We start from the raw sequence: 16,868 nt of genomic DNA on the forward strand, positions 1-16,868 counted from the left end.
CAGCCTAGGAGCCAGGAAACCTAGGATCTCTTTCAGCCTCTGCCACTATATTTTTGGGGCTTATTTTCCACTTCTATAAAATAAAAATGCAAGTGTTTATGCACTACTAGAGAAACACAGAAGTTGGAATTTACCCATTCACTCGACAAATACTCATTGGACATTGGTTAAATACTAGGCAAAATGTGAAAGGGTCTCCCCATTACACTCCCCAAGTTCCTGTGAAGGCCTCTATCACGTTACTTGACACTCTATTGGAATTAGGGATTCCCTCATCTAATTCTTCCACTGACTGTTGTTATTTTGCCAATGAGTAGCAGAATTTTGGAGAAGGAAATGGCAACCCACTCCAGTGTTCTTGCCTGGAGAATCCCAGGGATGGAGGAGCCTTGTGGGCTGCCATCTATGGGGTCACACAGAGTTGGACATGACTGAAGTGGCTTAGCAGCAGCAGCAGCAGAATTTTTGGCACACAGTAGGTACTCTAAAAGCATTTGGTGAGTGAACAGAGGAGAGTCTTCCTTCATATGCAAGGCTGAATATCCCAGAATGAGGACCTCAATGAGAAATATCAAGCATAAGAGCCAGTAACATTTCATTAAAACATTATATGATGACACTATCGTCTCCCTAGGAATTTTGCCCTAAGACCCAAGCAGGCAGACCTGACTCTCTCTAGTCCTGAAGACAGAGGGATCCTTGGCACTTAGTTTCCAGTTTGGTGCACTGAGCCACCTATGCTGGATCCCCTTGGTTGACTCTCCCGATCTGCTCTCCCCTTTTGTCCACCTTGCTTGGTGCTTGGGAGACCAGCCCATATGAACTGTCTCAATCTAGCTCCAGAGTCCCCTGGCTCTGGTTGGGTTTGGCCAGTGGAGAGTACTCGACATTGAGAAGAAAGAACAGTCAGATTGGGCTATTAATTCTCTCTCCTCAGGGCACCCACAGGCTGTTGTGTCCATGACCAAAAGCCACAGCTCCTATCAGGCAGTCCTGCACATGTATTCTTTCTGCGTGTGTACGTGTGTCCCTCTCTCCCTGTCCCTCTGAGTTTTTTGTCTCTTTGGTCTTAGGGACAGTAGCAATGTCCCACTGTCACTAGTCCTAGGCTGCCACACTGTCCTGTTCCGGTTTTCCCACATGCTGACTTAAAAGGCCCTTTATGAAACTCTCCCCAAATCATTCAATATGAGTATATCATCCATTTCCTGCCAGGACCCAGGTATTATAAACACTAATCCTCATAAAAGAATACTAAGAAATGCTAGTTTCCCATTTTGTCCCAATTTTTATACCTCTTACAATGGTTATCCATAGTGCCTTTCACAAAATAGCTACTTAATAAATATTTGTTGAATGAAAGAAAAAGATTTCTAGGACACTTCTGATCACAGTTTTGTATTCAAATGCATGGAAATCAATGTGCATTCATCCAGCTTATAAAATACAAACTTTAGGGAAATCTTTATTTCAGTAGTTGAGGGTCAATGAGTAGTTCTACTTTACAAATTTACATTCTCTCTTTTCTCATGTTCTGAGTGAAACAGTGAAGCCTGATGGACTTCTGACTCAATCCCAGGGAACAGTGCCAAGAGATGAGCTGACATCTCAGGACACATGTTGTTCAACAGACTAAGAGATTAGTTTACTGGTCCTTACTAGACCTTGGAGGAAATAGTGATTTTATTTCATGCTATCTAATTCATATGAACCAATTTTGAAAGTTCATCACATTCTATCTCCTATGTGCTACATGCATGGTAAGTCACTTCAGTCATGTCAGACTCTTAGTGACCCTACGGACTGTAGCCTGCCAGACTCCTCTGTCCATAGGATTCTTCAGGTGAGAATACTGGAGTGGGTTGCCATTTCCTCCTCCAGGGGATCTTCCCAGCAATTGAACCCGTGTCTCTTATGTCTCCTGCATTGGCAGGCGGCTTCTTTACCACTAGCGCCACCTGGGAAGCCCTCTATCTGCTACATCCAGACAGGAGTGCAATTTGAAGTTAACTATACCTCCTGGGATCTATTCGAGTTTATAATAAATAGCCAAATCATCATTAAACTGAAGCATCACTCACCGTGTATGTTGATCTTGCTGATGCACCGCGGAAGTAACTTCTAGTTCTGGTATTGGAGGAAGCACGTCCTTGACTGGAGTCATCGGCAGCCTCTTTGTGGTCTCTGCTATTTAATAAAGAGAGCTGTTCTAGTCTTTATTTAGTCAACAGCAATGCAAAAGCAGACACAGTATATTCTACTGTAGTAAGAGAACAATGCCCTGGGTCTAAATAGGATTTTGGCAGTTTCTACCACTCACTCAATTTCCTGTCTGCAACTCTGACACTTTTCACCCATTTCTCTCAACTTTGTATCTTCCCTTTCATTCCTCCTCTCCCACCGCCTTCTGGGCACAAGATCCAAAGTATAGTGAAGGAGGAGCAAAGTAAAGAAAAAACTTAAAGTACAACATCAAGTAGCAAGAAAAAATTTTGGTTTAGAAAGTACAAATATTTCCTTCTATCATATATTGTTTAAATATGTCCCTAAGAAGAATATTAATGACATCCTTGATTTCAGGGACAGTTTTACCAACAAGCGAATTTACAGATAATGATAAAGTCTAGCCTGCTCTGCTATGACTCTGTGACTTTATAAAATTCTTCTGATTTTATCTTCAACTGACTTCAAGTAGGAGACAAAATTTTCTGTTCATGGTTCAGTGGTGTCGCTCTCATTCCACTGGAGTCCTTGCTTTTCTAGTTTTTATATTGAAACTTGAGTTCTACATAATACATGTGATTTTTTTGCTTCACAGATGTCTCCGCTTTTTATACAAAGCCCTGAACATGGATGGAAATGAGGTGACCTATAATTTAAAGAGAAATTTGGGTAGTTGTTTCTTAAGATGAGAAATCAAATAGGAAGATAAGGGTAATCAAGAATATGATGCTTTTTGTCCAAGAAGGCGATTAAACACTGATGTGATTGACCGGGAGATACTGTCAAATCTTCTCTCAGAATGTAATTCCTTTAATTAGAAAAAAAAATTGATAACAGAAACTTATTTGGGGGATTTAATTTTCTAAATAAGGAGCACATTTACATGATTTAAAGATTTTAAGCTATAAAGGGATACTGAGTGAATATTGCCTGTTAACCCATCTCTCAGACAATCACTTCCCACGATATCACATATTTCCTTCCCTTCTGGATAGATAGGTAGATAGATGATACCTTTGTACATTTATGTTACTAAAATGTTTTTGTCCTTCCCACAACTGGTGAAATACTGTATATATCTATATCATGAATGATACATCTTGTGGATCTTTGCACATAAGTATTTCCTTATTCTTTTTTACAACTTCCTGATATTCCACAGGATGGATGTATCACCATGTCTTTAAATAGCCTCTTGTTTAGATGGTGTCTAATCTTTTGATCTTGCAAACGCACTAGCAGTAAACATTGTACATATGCCATTTCTCTGCTATATGAGAACATCTATAGGATAAATTCCTAGAAATGGAGTTACTGGCTCAAAGGGTTTGTACATGCATAATTTTGATCTTATTACATAGTTATTGCCCAATTATCTATCATAGAAGTTGTACCAATTTCACCTCTAAATTTACCTTAGTGAAATATGAGTACCTCTTGCCCTTTGCCATAGAGTATGATGTCTACTTCTGGATTTTTGTCAGTCTGATAGATGAAAGTGAAGTGGTATTTCAGGGTAACTTTAATTAGCTTTTCCACCTGAATATAAGCTCCAGGAGAGGAGAAATATTTATTTCATTTGGTTCACTGCTATGTCTCCTATACCCAAATAGCCATAGTAAACATCAAACAAAAAAATTTTTGAAAGAATTTGGTCTGAGTGAGACCAAACAACTTTTCATATGTTTAAGAACTATTTGTATTTCATTTTCTATAAACAGTCCATTCTCATCCTTTACCCATGTGCCTACTGGGTTATGGTCTTTTCTTCATGAATTATTAGAAGCTCCTTATACACTAGGAAATGTTGCTCATCTCTGATGAGCTGCAAAAAACTTTTCCCAATTGTTGTTGCTGTGTACATTCTTTTGCTGCTGCTGCCGCTGCTAAATCACTTCAGTCGTGTCCCACTCTGTGCGACTCCATAGACGGCAGCCTACCAGGCTCCTCTGTCCCTGGGATTCTCCAGGCAAGAATACTGGAGTGGGTTGCCATTTCCTTCTCCAGTGCATGAAAGTGAAAAGTGAAAGTGAAGTCGCTCAGTCATGTCCGACTCTTAGCGACCCCATGGACTGCAGCCTACCAGGCTCCTCTGTCCATGGGAGTTTCCAGGCAAGAGTACTGGAGTGGGTTGCCATTGCCTTCTCTGGTACATTCTTTTAGATATGGTCAAATTTATTAGTGATTTAGCTGAGTTTTGTGTCATAATTAGTTTTGCAGTTCATTATAAATGAATTCTACCATTGTTTCTTCTATTTTGTGGTTTCATATTACCATTAAAATCATTAACCTGTTTGAAATTTACTGTAGTGTTAGTGTGAGCTCTGGATTAAGTAAATTTTTTTTTCCTAAGTGATTATTCAGTTGTCCCAGCATCATGCATTCAGTAATTTTTTTGTTTTCCTACTAATATGATAAGCCATTTTCATCATTCACTAAAGTCCTGAATTTTCTTATGTTTCATTGGCTCTTTTGTTGGTAAGGGCCAACTGCACTCATGGGACTAGATGTATCAGCCTTATTTCTCTCACACTGAAAATCCCCAGGGGTCTGTGGTTTTTGTCTTTTTAAACCTGTACTCTCAAGGGTGGTTGTGGTAGGAAGAATTCTACAACAGCCCCCAAGATTCCCACTCCTGGTGTACATGCCCCCCTTTAATTCTCCTCCCTTGAGCATGGGCAGGACTGTAATAGGATCTCATTCCTGTGACTAGGTTACACAAAGATGAAGAGCTTTTGCAGGTTAATTAACATCCCAAATCAGTTGATTTTGAGAGAATCTATCCTGGGTGGGTCTGATTAACGATTTGAAAGCCTTTAAAAGAGAGACATGGCCTTCCCTGCCATCAGGGAGGATCCCTCACTGGGCTCAAAGAAGCAAGCTGCCATGTTGCAAACTGTGTATGAAAAGGGTCCTATAGCAGGGCTCTGCAGGTGGCCTCCAGGACCTAGGGGTGGTGTCTGGTGGTGAGAACCAGTTAAGAAGCCAGGGCCTTCAGTTTACATCCTCAAAGAAATGAATTCTGCCAACAACATGAACCAACTTGGAAGGAAACCCTTCAGATGACAACACAGGCCAGCTCGCATCTTGACTTCAAGCTTATGAGTTCCTGGAATGCAGCAGAACAGTACCCAAATTTCTGACCCACAGAAACTGTGAGATAATGAAGGTATGTGGTCTTAAGCCACTAAGTTTGTGATAATTTGTTACACAGCAATAGAAAACAAATAAAGTGATCAACAGAGCCTTGGCCTGAAAATCCCTAGCCGTGGTAATTTAAAGTGCAGGCTCTAGAACCCTGCCCCAGACCTACTGAATTGCCATCTCCCTTCTTAATGGCCCAGGGGGCCTTTGATGGTTGATTCTGATGCACATTAAAGCTTCAGAATGAACTTCCATGTGAATAATTGTTTGACATCTTTGACAAAGCATCTTTTTTTAATTTTTATTTTATATTGGAGTATAATTGATTAACAATGTTAAAGTATATGGCAAAATGATTCTGTTATATATATAGCTGTTTCTACTCTTTTTTTCAAACTCTTTTGCCATTTAGGTTATTGCAGACTATTAAGCAGAGTTCCCTGTGCTATACAGTAGGTCCTTGTTGGTTGTCTATTTTAAATATAGCAGAGATGTTGAAGCTGAAACTCCAATATTTTGGCCACCTGATGCGAAGAGCTGACCCATTGGAAAAGACCCTAACGCTGGGAAAGATTGAGGGCAGGAGGAGAAGGGGACGACAGAGGATGAGATGGCTGGATGGCATCACCCACTCGATGGACATGGGTTTGGGTGGACTCCGGGAGTTGGTGATGGACAGGGGAGGCCTGGCATGCTGCAGTTCATGGGGTCACAAAAAGTCGGACATGACTGAGCGACTGAGCGTGTATATGTTAATCCCAAATGCCTAATCTATTCCTCCCCACTCCTTCCCCACTGGTAAAAAAAATCTTATAACCTTCCAAAATTTGAGATTTAGAGAGAATAATTTTTAAAGGTTAAAATCTCAAAAGAGCCTATTCATGGAACCAAATAATTATTGAAGAAAATTATCAGAGTCCTTTTGGTTTGAAAGTCAAACTGCTCATCATTTGCTTATTTATTCGGTTTCCTGATGTTTTATAGTGTGGTATAACCATAATTCAGAAAGTCATTATTTGTCAAAATGACAGCTAGTTCAAAGTAACTCTCTAGTGGTACATTATCTTCTTTTTCTCCTAGTATCCAAAGTCATGTAACTTTTATGCTAATAGGAAAACTTCAGAAAAATTGATTAAAAGGTAAAAAGGTAGGATATCTGTCATTTTAATACCTTCTTCAGAATAGCTAAAACAGGTGATATTTTTTCTAGTTTTACACTGAGAAATAGCTTCTTTCAAATCATATTCACTCAGCAACACTACTTAATGCAGCAGAAGCAGTATGAAATATTTCAAAACTTCATACAGGTCTTTTCATGAATTTGTCAAATCTCTGAACCAAACATTTCTTTGACTTTTTACAAGAGCCTCAGCGGAGCCTAAAAATTTAGAAAGAACCCTGGTCTGAGTTTTGACCTGACTGAATCTAGTGAACAAAATGGATTTCCAACAGTAGAAATTTTGATTAAAAATAAAACCACATGCTTTATGTTCTCAAATAAAGCCCCTATCACTCCACCCATGACAATGGCCAGGGTGACCTCTGATGATGTTTCTTCTTTTTAAAAATTTTTATCACTTTTCAAAATGCTTCATATCTGTGATATTTAGTCTCTAATCTCAGCTTGTCCTTCCAAAGTAATTCTTGATTCCCACTGAGTAACAGAAATTTATGAGGTGTTTCCTTCACTTTGTTCCTGATGATTTTCATGTGAAAGACAGGGTACATCTCCCACACTGAAGAAACATCTAAAACGTCCCCATCCTAGTCAGGATCTCTTGGCTACTAAGGGAATTTGCCACATCAAATTTTTTATCTTCCCTTCTGTAAAAGCACTTATTCAGCTAAATTTTACTTGGTTACTGAATTGGAAAGCCAAAAGAAAAAACAAGAACAAAACAAATTTAGGTGTCCTATGACCCTCTGTGACCTCTACTTCCCCAAAGGAGAATGTATCCAGTTTTGTTGTAATTCCTTATTTGTCTGCAAATAAGTACAAAGTTTGTATTTTTTGCTCAGTTTACTCCCCAGAACTCCATCTTGGAGCATGACACATAACAGGTACTACTCAATAAATACGTGTTGAATGACTGAAAGAATGTTATTTAACTTATCTGTGCCTGTGTTTCTTTATAAAAAAAAGGCTGTGGGTTCAAGCTGAACAAAACCTCTGAGGTGCCACCCAGGAATTTGGAGATAAGGAAAACAAGAGCGCCCTGTGAGAGTTAATCTATAAAATCAACCCATAATCAGAGCACAAACATGCAAAGGTATCTTCAGAAATTCAGTCAGTTCAGTTCAGTCAATCAGTCGTGTCTGACTCTTTGCGACCCCATGAATCCCAACACGCCAGGCCTCCCTGTCCATCACCATCTCCCGGAGTTCACTCAAACTCACGTCCATCGAGTCAGTGATGCCATCCAGCCATCTCATCCTCTGTCGTCCCCTTTTCCTCCTGCCTCCAATCCCTCCCAGCATCAGAGTCTTTTCCAATGAGTCAACTCTTCGTGCCCAAAGTACTGGAGTTTCAGCTTTAGCATCATTCCTTCCAAAGAACAACCAGAGCTGATCTCCTTTAGAATGGACTGGTTGGATCTCCTTGCAGTCCAAAGGACTCTCAAGAGTCTTCTCCAACACCACAGTTCAAAGGCATCAATTCTTCAGCGCTCAGCTTTCTTCACAGTCCAACTCTCACATCCATACATGACCACTGGAAAAACCATAGCCTTGACAAGACGGTCCTTTGTTGGCAAAGTAATGTCTCTGCTTTTCAATATGCTATCTAGGTTGGGCATAACTTTCCTTCCAAGGAGTAAGCGTCTTTTAATTTCATGGCTGCAATCACCATCTGCAGTGATTTTGGAGTCCCAGAAAATAAAGTTTGACACTGTTTCCACTGTTTCCCCATCTATTTCCCATGAAGTGATGGGACCAGATGCCATGATCTTCATTTTCTGAATGTTGAGCTTTAAGCCAACTTTTTCACTCTCCTCTTTCACTTTCATCAGGAGACTTTTGAGTTCCTCTTCACTCTCTGCCATAACAGTGGTGTCATCTGCATATCTGAGGTTATTGATATTTCTCCCGGCAATCTTGATTCCAGCTTGTGCTTCATCCAGCCCAGAGTTTCTCATGATGTACTTTGCATATAAGTTAAATAAGCAGGGTGACAATATACAGCCTTGACGTACTCCTTTTCCTATTTGGAACCAGTCTGTTGTTCCATGTCCAGTTCTAACTGTTGCTTCCTGACCTGCATATGGGTTTCTCAAGAGGAAGGTAAGGTGGTCTCGTATTCCCATCTCTTTCAGAATTCTCCACAGTTTATTGTGATCCACAGAATCAAAGGCTTTGGCATAGTCAATAAAGCAGAAATAGATGTTTTTCTGGAACTCTCTTGCTTTTTCAATGATCCAGCGGATGTTGGCAATTTGATCTCTGGTTCCTCTGCCTTTTCTAAAACCAGCTTGAACATCTGGAATTCACGGTTCACGTATTGCTGAAGCCTGGCTTGGAGAATTTTGAGCATTACTTTACTAGTGTGTGAGATGAGTGCAATTGTGCAGTACTTTGAGCATTCTTTGGCATTGCCCTCTTTGGGATTGGAATGAAAACTGACCTTTTCCAGTCCTGTGGCCACTGCTGAGTTTTCCAAATTTGCTGGCATATTGAGTGCAGCACTTCCACAGCATCATCTTTCAGGATTTGAAATAGCTCAACTGGAATTCCATCACCTCCACTAGCTTTGTTCGTAGTGATGCTTTCTAAGGCCCACTTGACTTCACATTCCAGGATGTCTGGCTCTAGGTGAGTGATCATACCATCGTGATTATCTAGGTCGTGAAGATCTTCAGAAATTACCCCTAGGCTAAAACCTGTTAAATGTTAAAAGTGCTGTGTGAAATGAGCCAATTAGGCTTCCTCTAAAACAAGGAATAAGGCCTCTTAAACTATGTTGGCAAAAGAATCCACTTGAAGACCTGGCAAACAAGTCTTGGCTGTGATTTGACTTCCCACATGGTTCCAAGAAGAGAGGACACAGGTGTGTGCCGTCAGAAGCGTTTTGGTCCATATTTCTCTCAGCTGAGTTTTCTCTTTGGGAATTAATACTCTGGTCTTCTGGTTTTATCAGCTGTTGGTGTGAGCTGGGTTACACAACCATAGATCCTGCTGCCATTGCAGGAGGCTGAGCCAAGAGGCCTGAAGGAAGGCACTAGACGAGGTAAGTTACCTCTGTGAACCTGTGTGGTCTTGTGGGCAGCGGCCCAACCAGGCTTGGGCCTCGCCTGCCATGTTCCTTCAAAGCAGACCAGGTACTGAAACGGAACTATTGAGATCATTTCCTTGTGACTTTGGCAAAGCTAGTGTGGCTGCCTTAAGGAAAATTAAGGTAAAATGAGGCAATAAAGGTACACTTTGATGTACTCTGAAAAAAAGGACTGCTAAGTGCAACACAAAGTATTTTTACCAGCGTCTTTTAAAGCTCACCAGAGGACACTGCTCAAAATTTAGTGGGACCTGTGTATGCGCTCAGCAGGCACAGGCTGTGGTTAGCTAACCTCCAAAACGACAACCTCTGTGCTTCCTTCTCTCCTTCACACTTTGAGAGATTCAGCCACAACTTTGTGGAGATAATGGCAATAAATGTCCAACCTGTTACCCACAGAGTACTCAGTTTCCTCATAAGAGCCTCTCTAAAAATGGATGAATTCAAGTTAATCCTCACAGATTACTTTGGGCAAGACAGATGTGGACGTTCTCAGATGGTTCACTGATTCTTATTCAGTTCTCTAAGCTGGCTTCAAAAAAACCTTTCAGTCTTAATTATTTTTTCTAATTGCCATCAGTTCAGTTCAGTTGCTCAGTCGTGTCAAACTCTTTGTGACCCCACAGACTGCAGCATGCCAGACTTCCCTGTCCGCCACCAACTCCCGGAACTTACTCAAACTCATGTCCATCGTGTTGGTGATGCCATCCAACCATTCAGCCTCTATTATCCCCTTCTCCTCCTGCCTTTAATCTTTCCCAGCATCAGGGTCTTTCAGTTCTTCGCATCAGGTGGCCAAAGTACTTGAGTTTCAGCTTCAGCTTCAGTCCTTCCAATGAATATTTAGGACTGATTTCCTTTAGGATGGACTGGTTGGATCTCCTTGCAGTCAAAGGGACTCTCAAGAGTCTTCTCCAACATCACAGTTCAAAAGTATCAATCCTTCGGCACTCAGCTTTCTTTATAGTCTTACTCTCACATCTATACATGACTACTGGAACAATCATAGCTTTGACTAGATGGACCTTTGTTGTCAAAGTAATGTCTCTGCTTTTTAATATGCTGTCTAGGTTGGTCATAGCTTTTCTTCCAAGGAGCAACCATCTTTTAATTTCATGGGTGCAGTCACCATCTACAGTGATTTTGGAGCCCCCGAAAAGATAAAGTCTCTCACTGTTTTCATTGTTTCCCTATCTGTTTTCTATGAAGTGATGGGACGAGATGCCATGATGTTAGTTTTCTGAATGTTTAGTTTTAAGCCAGCCTTTTCACTCTCTTCTTTCACTTTCATCAAGAGGCTTTTTAGTTCTTCATTGCTTTCTGCCATAAAGGTGGTTATCATCTGCATATCTGAGGTTATTGATATTTCTCCCAGCAATCCTGATTCCAGCTTGTACTTCATCCAGCCCAGCATTTTGCATTATGTACTCTGCATGTAAGTTAAATAAGCAGGGTGTCAACATACACCCTTAACTTACTCCTTTTCTGATTTGGAACCAGTCTGTTGTTCCATGTCCAGTTCTAACTGTTGCTTCTTGGCCTGCACACAGATTTCTCAGGAGGCAGGTCAGGTGGTCTGATATTCCCATCTCTTGAAGAATTTTCCACAGTTTGTTGTGATCCACACAGGCAAAGGCTTTGGCATAGTCAATAAAGCAGAAGTAACATGTTTTTCTGGAACTCTCTTGCTTTTTTGATGATCGAACAGATGTTGGCAATTTGATCTCTGGTTCCCCCACCTTTCCTAAATCCAGCTTGAACATTTGGAAGTTCATGGTTCACATACTGTTGAAGCCTGGCTTGGAGAATTTTGAGCATTACTTTACTAGCATGTGAGATGAGTGCAATTGTGTGGTAGTTTGAACATTCTTTGGCATTGCCTTTCTTTGGGATTGGAATGAAAACTGAGCTTTTCCAGTCTTGTGGCCACTGTTGAGTTTTCCAAATTTGCTGGCATATTGAGTGCCTCACTTTCACAGCATCATCTTTTAGGATTTGAAATAGCTCAACTGGAATTCCATCACCTCCATTAGCTTTGCTCATAGCGATGCTTCCTAAGGGCCACTTAACTTCGCATTCCAGGATGTCTGGCTCTAGGTGAGTGATCATACCATCGTGGTTATCTGGGTCATGAAGATCTAATTGTCATAGGAATATAGAATTTCAATATTGCTATGCATCATTCTGACCTTTCCATCACATGAAAACATGGGCACTTTTGTGCAAGCGCAAGATAGCTAGTAGCCTTTTAGTGCTAATAGAACCAATTATGGTGCCTTAAAATACATTTCCATTATTCAAGGTGCCAACTCCCTACTATGTTCAAAGCTCCATCTGTTTTTATTAACAGTGATCCTAAAACTACTCAGCTGTTCCAAATCTGGCTGGTGAGAGAATCAAATGTGGATGGGGGTGGGGGGGGAATGACTGCAGAATTATCTAGAATTGGCAATTAAAGAGGGGGAAAATCTTCTTGAACAGATAGGTGCTAATATTCCGAGACATTGACTCAGTGTCTGATTCATTGACACTGCAGGTATCCTTAGTACTCCAAGGAATGAAACTGATGAAGTGTTTAACCATTCTCCTTTTGTTATTTTGGGTAGGCATTATCAAAAGTTATAGTTTGGAAAAAAAAAAAGAAAAAAAAAGTTATAGTTTGGGAGGAAAAGGTCTTTGTAAGATGACAGCAGCCATTCTTTCAACATAGACAACACAGGGTTGTATTTATTTCACAAATATTTATTGGGTATCTGTTATGAACTCTTCTATACACTGTACTATGAGCTGGGGATGCAGCAATAAGTATTATCAGATAGTGTCCTGATCACAAGGTGCTAACTGGCTCACAGGAGAGACAGTAAGTAATAACGGAAACATAAAAGAACAACAGTGATAATTGCCACAAAAAGATGTGTTATGTTATGAGGGTGTAGTTTACTTTGTCCACCAAATCTGAGACACTTCCCTGAGAAAGGGTTAGTTAAGCCAAGATTAACAAGATTAACGAAAGGCAGGGTTGGAGTTAATCAGACAAAGGCAGGGTGGGAAAGGGGAAGGTTTGCAAGGGAGGGGGCGACTGGGGGTAGGATGGGTCAGGCAGGGAAAGTTTTTGCACAGATGAAGATGTTTATCTGCAAAATGTTTTACCCTGTTTTTTCAGACCTGGCACAAATGGCTGTCACATAGAGTCACGCAGTGAATGAATAGAGTAAATTATTTTATTTAGCCTATGGATTCTTCACTCTTACGAATTTCCTCCTACATGTAGAGTCACCCTCTGCTTCTTGATCTATTCTGTAACCAAGCAGATGGCTATAACCTTTACTGTCTTATGAACCTAAATCTGTATTTTAAGAGTCATAAATATTATAGTTAAGCAAGTAAAAATTAAATTTTCATGTTATCTTGCTTGGTTGCTGGACATCTGGTACCAGTAATTTATCTTCTGCATAAAATTGAAACCTGCTTAATCTTTATACTGGCCTTAAACATGTTGCAAATTATAATTTTACACTGCCATCAGTTTTATTTGGGAGTAATATATATTACAAGGTCATCCGCCTCCTTTTGGCATTTAGCAATTCTCATTCATGATGAAACTCCATTTTCTTTGCTTTGTGGTTCTTCAGAACCCACCCACATTAACTGTCAGTGCTGAAATGTTACTTTTAGGATGACTCACACTGTCTCACACACACTCCTGCTAAATTATAGAGAAAATGTTTCATCTCGGTTTCCAGCTCTTTTACATCTAAAGAGTAAGAAGAGTTTTGATCTGAACCAGCAGTATACTTCCCCGTTCATCATTGTCATTAAGTGATGCGCTGGAAAGTGCAACCACTGGTTAGAACCAAGTTTGAACCCTGACCCTGCTAGGATCTGGCAGTGGGTCAGTTACTTTAAACTCTTTTAGCTTCCATTTTTCTCATCAGGAAAGAAAAAGTGAGGTTCTTATAAAATGATGTGTGTGAAAGTACTGTGCACATCAAGGGGGTTACTGAGTTTGTATAGTTTAATTAGCTTCCCTTCTCCTAAGGAACCAGGGGTCAAATCTCCTGAATTGTGGCCTCAGCTCTGTGAAGGCAGAGACCGCACTGTGGTACGACCACTGTGTCGGCAATGCTTAGCACTGTTTCTGGCTCAAAGTGTTCAATATATTTTGGTTGAATATTTGAAAGTGAAGAATTTCAAGTTTTAAAGATCTCACCATTTTTGATAGACATAGTGTGGAAAGAGATGATAGAACTCCCCTGGCTGACCCACACAGTGGAGGAGGCTCAACTCCTAGGAACCTGCTGTCATGCACGTAGATATTTATTTGTTGGCTGTCCAGTATATGGCCATCTCAGGGGCACTCTCAAGTATGCAGGAAGTTAGAGGGGCAGATATCCCCTCTCCCTGCTTCCTGGTACCCAGAGTACCAATCTGTGCCTTCATTCAGTCAACCAGATACCCCTCTGTGGAGCTTGTAATCCTGGACAGTGATGCAAAATGGCTGAGTGGTCAAAGGGGAGCTCTGGCAACCCAGAGGGAGCATCCGGTGTGGACATCAGCAGAGGCATTCTCAACAGACCATTCCTATGGGGTAACACCAGTCGTGTTTTGGCTGCCTGTCCCCTCAACTCCTGCACAAGCTTAGATTACCTAATGTTCTTGTTGCTTCCATGGGTTCTCTACTGCTCTTCCCATAAATTTCCTTTCTGCCAAATCAGCCAAGTTGGTTTCTATTGTCTGCACCCAATGATTCAAATACACTACCCTGGCCTTCATCTCCCAAGGTAGTCAACTCATTAAGCACTATTTTTATGGATGAATCTCCAAGTTACTTTTGCATGGTTCTCAAAATTTCTTCAAAATGTTTTTTATTATCCTTTGATATCCTTAGCAGTTCTACAAAGTGCATTTTATGTTCTTTAATGAAATGAAATTATGTTCCCTTGATCATTCCGTCTCTCCATTTGTTTTCACCTTTCCCCACCCCCAAGGTTCATTTCTCATTCAACTGCTCCTTTTACTCTACACTCATTTCCCCTTAGGGTTTGTGCAATTTAATAAGCTTTTATTGTGCATGAACTACATGCCAGATACTATGCTAGGGACAAGAATCCAAAGATGAATGGGACAGAGTCATCACCTGTGTGAAAAGAATATAGTCAAGTAAATAAAATGTAAAATAGATGAATGCCAAGGCAGACAACAGAAGGCATCACACTTCCCCCAAGCAAGAGAGAAAATATTAGAGACACACAGAAGCTTGAAAATTGATTCTGTGTGATTTCTCTTTCTGTAGCAATGAGGCTTATTTATTTCACCTGTGTTCACTGTGCCCCCAGCACGTGCCAGGCCCCGTGCAGCGCAAGGGTGTTATTTCTCTCTCATCTTCTTGAGGGTGTGAGCTATCTATATCTCTGTGTGTATGTGTGTCACAATACTTACTTTGTAATACATGAGCAACTCAAGAGACCTTCTGGAACGTACAGGCAGGGCTGACAGCAAGCTGCTCTGCTGAATGTGACTATAGTCACTGCTCTCTTTGAACTACATTTTTTTTCTTTTTCACTCATGTTACTGCTTCTCCAGAGGATCATGCTGGCACATTTTTTCCCTTAGATTCTCACTGTTGCTGATCATCCATCATTACAAAGAGAGGCCTTAGAAATAGCACTCGGGGGAGACATTATTTCCTTCCCATTTCTCTCTCAGAAAGAGCAACTTATCATGGGAGGGGGGAAAATGCATTTAAGGTTAAAGGAATATTTATAACAAGAAAGCATCTGCTTCTTCCTCCCTTTAAGATGCTAAGCTTCCAAAGACCTCTTGGTTTTAAAAAAAGGCCATCACCCCTTGGCCCACTCTAAACATTAATATTATATGCCTGGTAATAAAGTCAGAGGATTTTTAATGAGAACCATTAAAGGGAAAGGATGGCTGAGGCAGATTTCTCTGGTGCATGAAAATCACAGGCTCATAAATAGAACCTGTGAGGTGAGTCTTGTGGTTAGCTAGTACTTTAAATTTGTGCTTCCCCTGATTATATGGGTTGACAGGGGAACTACTGACTTTTTCTCAGACAAGGCTACAGGGCTCAGAATTATTACTTAAAATGAGGAAGTACCAGAATTCCTAAGTCAACCCAAAGCCCAGGAGCACTGGGTTAAAACATGCCTGGCCCATGAATGGCAGGCCCAGGCACCAGGTAAGAAGGGTGAGCAGAGGCTATGCCACAAATAAACATTACTTTTGCCATTTGAAACCACCCTGTGTTGTCTATTTCATTCATCAAACAAAATTGGCACTGACCGCATGCAGTTTTCATCAACCTTCCCCTCGTTTTTGTTGTTGCTGTCCAAGTCATCCAGTTGTGTCTGACTCTTTGTGACCCCATGGACTGCCGCATGCCAGGCCTCCCTGTCCCTCACCATCACCCGGAATTTGCCCAAGTTCATGTACGTTGCTGATGTCAAATGATGACTTAGCTAATGCTTCTTATTAGCCATAGGTTAACCATTTTACTGCTAATGATGAGCGTAGAAAGTCTAAATTTCTTTTTAATTGAGCTCTTTAGGGGCACCCAACCCAATTTTTTTTCTCAAATTAGGGCTCTGAGTACCTCCCAGTTTAAAAAGCTAAGAAAGTCCCCAGAGCATATTTTCCAGTGAAATGCTGTGCATCTCCATGTGGTTACAAATGTAGCTGTGGTGAGAGCTCAGGGTTTGGTTTCCTTTTGTTTTTAAAAATTGTTTACACAGCAGACATGAAGCTTCCTTATTGAACTTCTCACAAAATGCGAAGGCACCTGCTCCCTGGCTGTGCACCAGGAGCCGTGGTAACACCAGTCATAATTCTCTGGTTTTCTGAGTCGAGGACATTATTTCTCCTTGATGGAGAAGTTTTGCCCATGTTGTATTTTCTCTCTCTCTCTTTAAAATGGTTTGACAATTTGAATTCAGAAAGAGACTTCACAGTTAGAAGAATGAGATCGAACCACAGCATCTGTGCTCACAGCCCCCTCAGCTGCTCTAATTAGGATTCCCTTATTCTGTTTCTAGCTCTCAGGAGAGGACAGGGGACTTTTTAATTGGGGCTATTAGACGTTCTCTTTGTACAATGACACCCTCTGCTAAGTGAAGGCTCCAGCAAAACTATGCCCACTCTGCAATTACTTCTCGCAATTCCAAGGAATAATGGTATCTTGTCTCATTTAAAAATAAACCTGAGGCTTATTCCTTAT

At 40.8% G+C, this 16,868-nt stretch overlaps 1 protein-coding gene and 1 long non-coding RNA gene across 2 annotated transcripts in view; one reads left to right on the forward strand and one right to left on the reverse strand.

The window, feature by feature from the left end:
- Nucleotides 1-368: 368 nt before the first annotated feature.
- Nucleotides 369-16,868, reverse strand: part of TMEM156 (transmembrane protein 156) — a 40,695-nt gene continuing 24,195 nt past the window's right edge. The window contains exons 6-7 of the mRNA XM_055588277.1: nt 2,082-2,187; nt 369-557 (exon numbers count right to left, since the gene is read on the reverse strand). Coding sequence (XP_055444252.1) covers nt 524-557; nt 2,082-2,187 — 140 coding nt within the window. The 3' untranslated portion in view covers nt 369-523. The remainder of the gene's footprint in view (nt 558-2,081; nt 2,188-16,868) is intronic.
- LOC129657775 (uncharacterized) overlaps nt 4,949-16,868 on the forward strand; it is a 29,998-nt gene continuing 18,078 nt past the window's right edge. The window contains exon 1 of the long non-coding RNA XR_008717105.1: nt 4,949-5,392. This is a non-coding gene — a long non-coding RNA (uncharacterized LOC129657775). The remainder of the gene's footprint in view (nt 5,393-16,868) is intronic.

The sequence above is a fragment of the Bubalus kerabau genome, chromosome 7 (assembly GCF_029407905.1).
Source record: "Bubalus kerabau isolate K-KA32 ecotype Philippines breed swamp buffalo chromosome 7, PCC_UOA_SB_1v2, whole genome shotgun sequence".
Taxonomy (NCBI): Eukaryota; Metazoa; Chordata; class Mammalia; order Artiodactyla; family Bovidae; genus Bubalus; species Bubalus kerabau.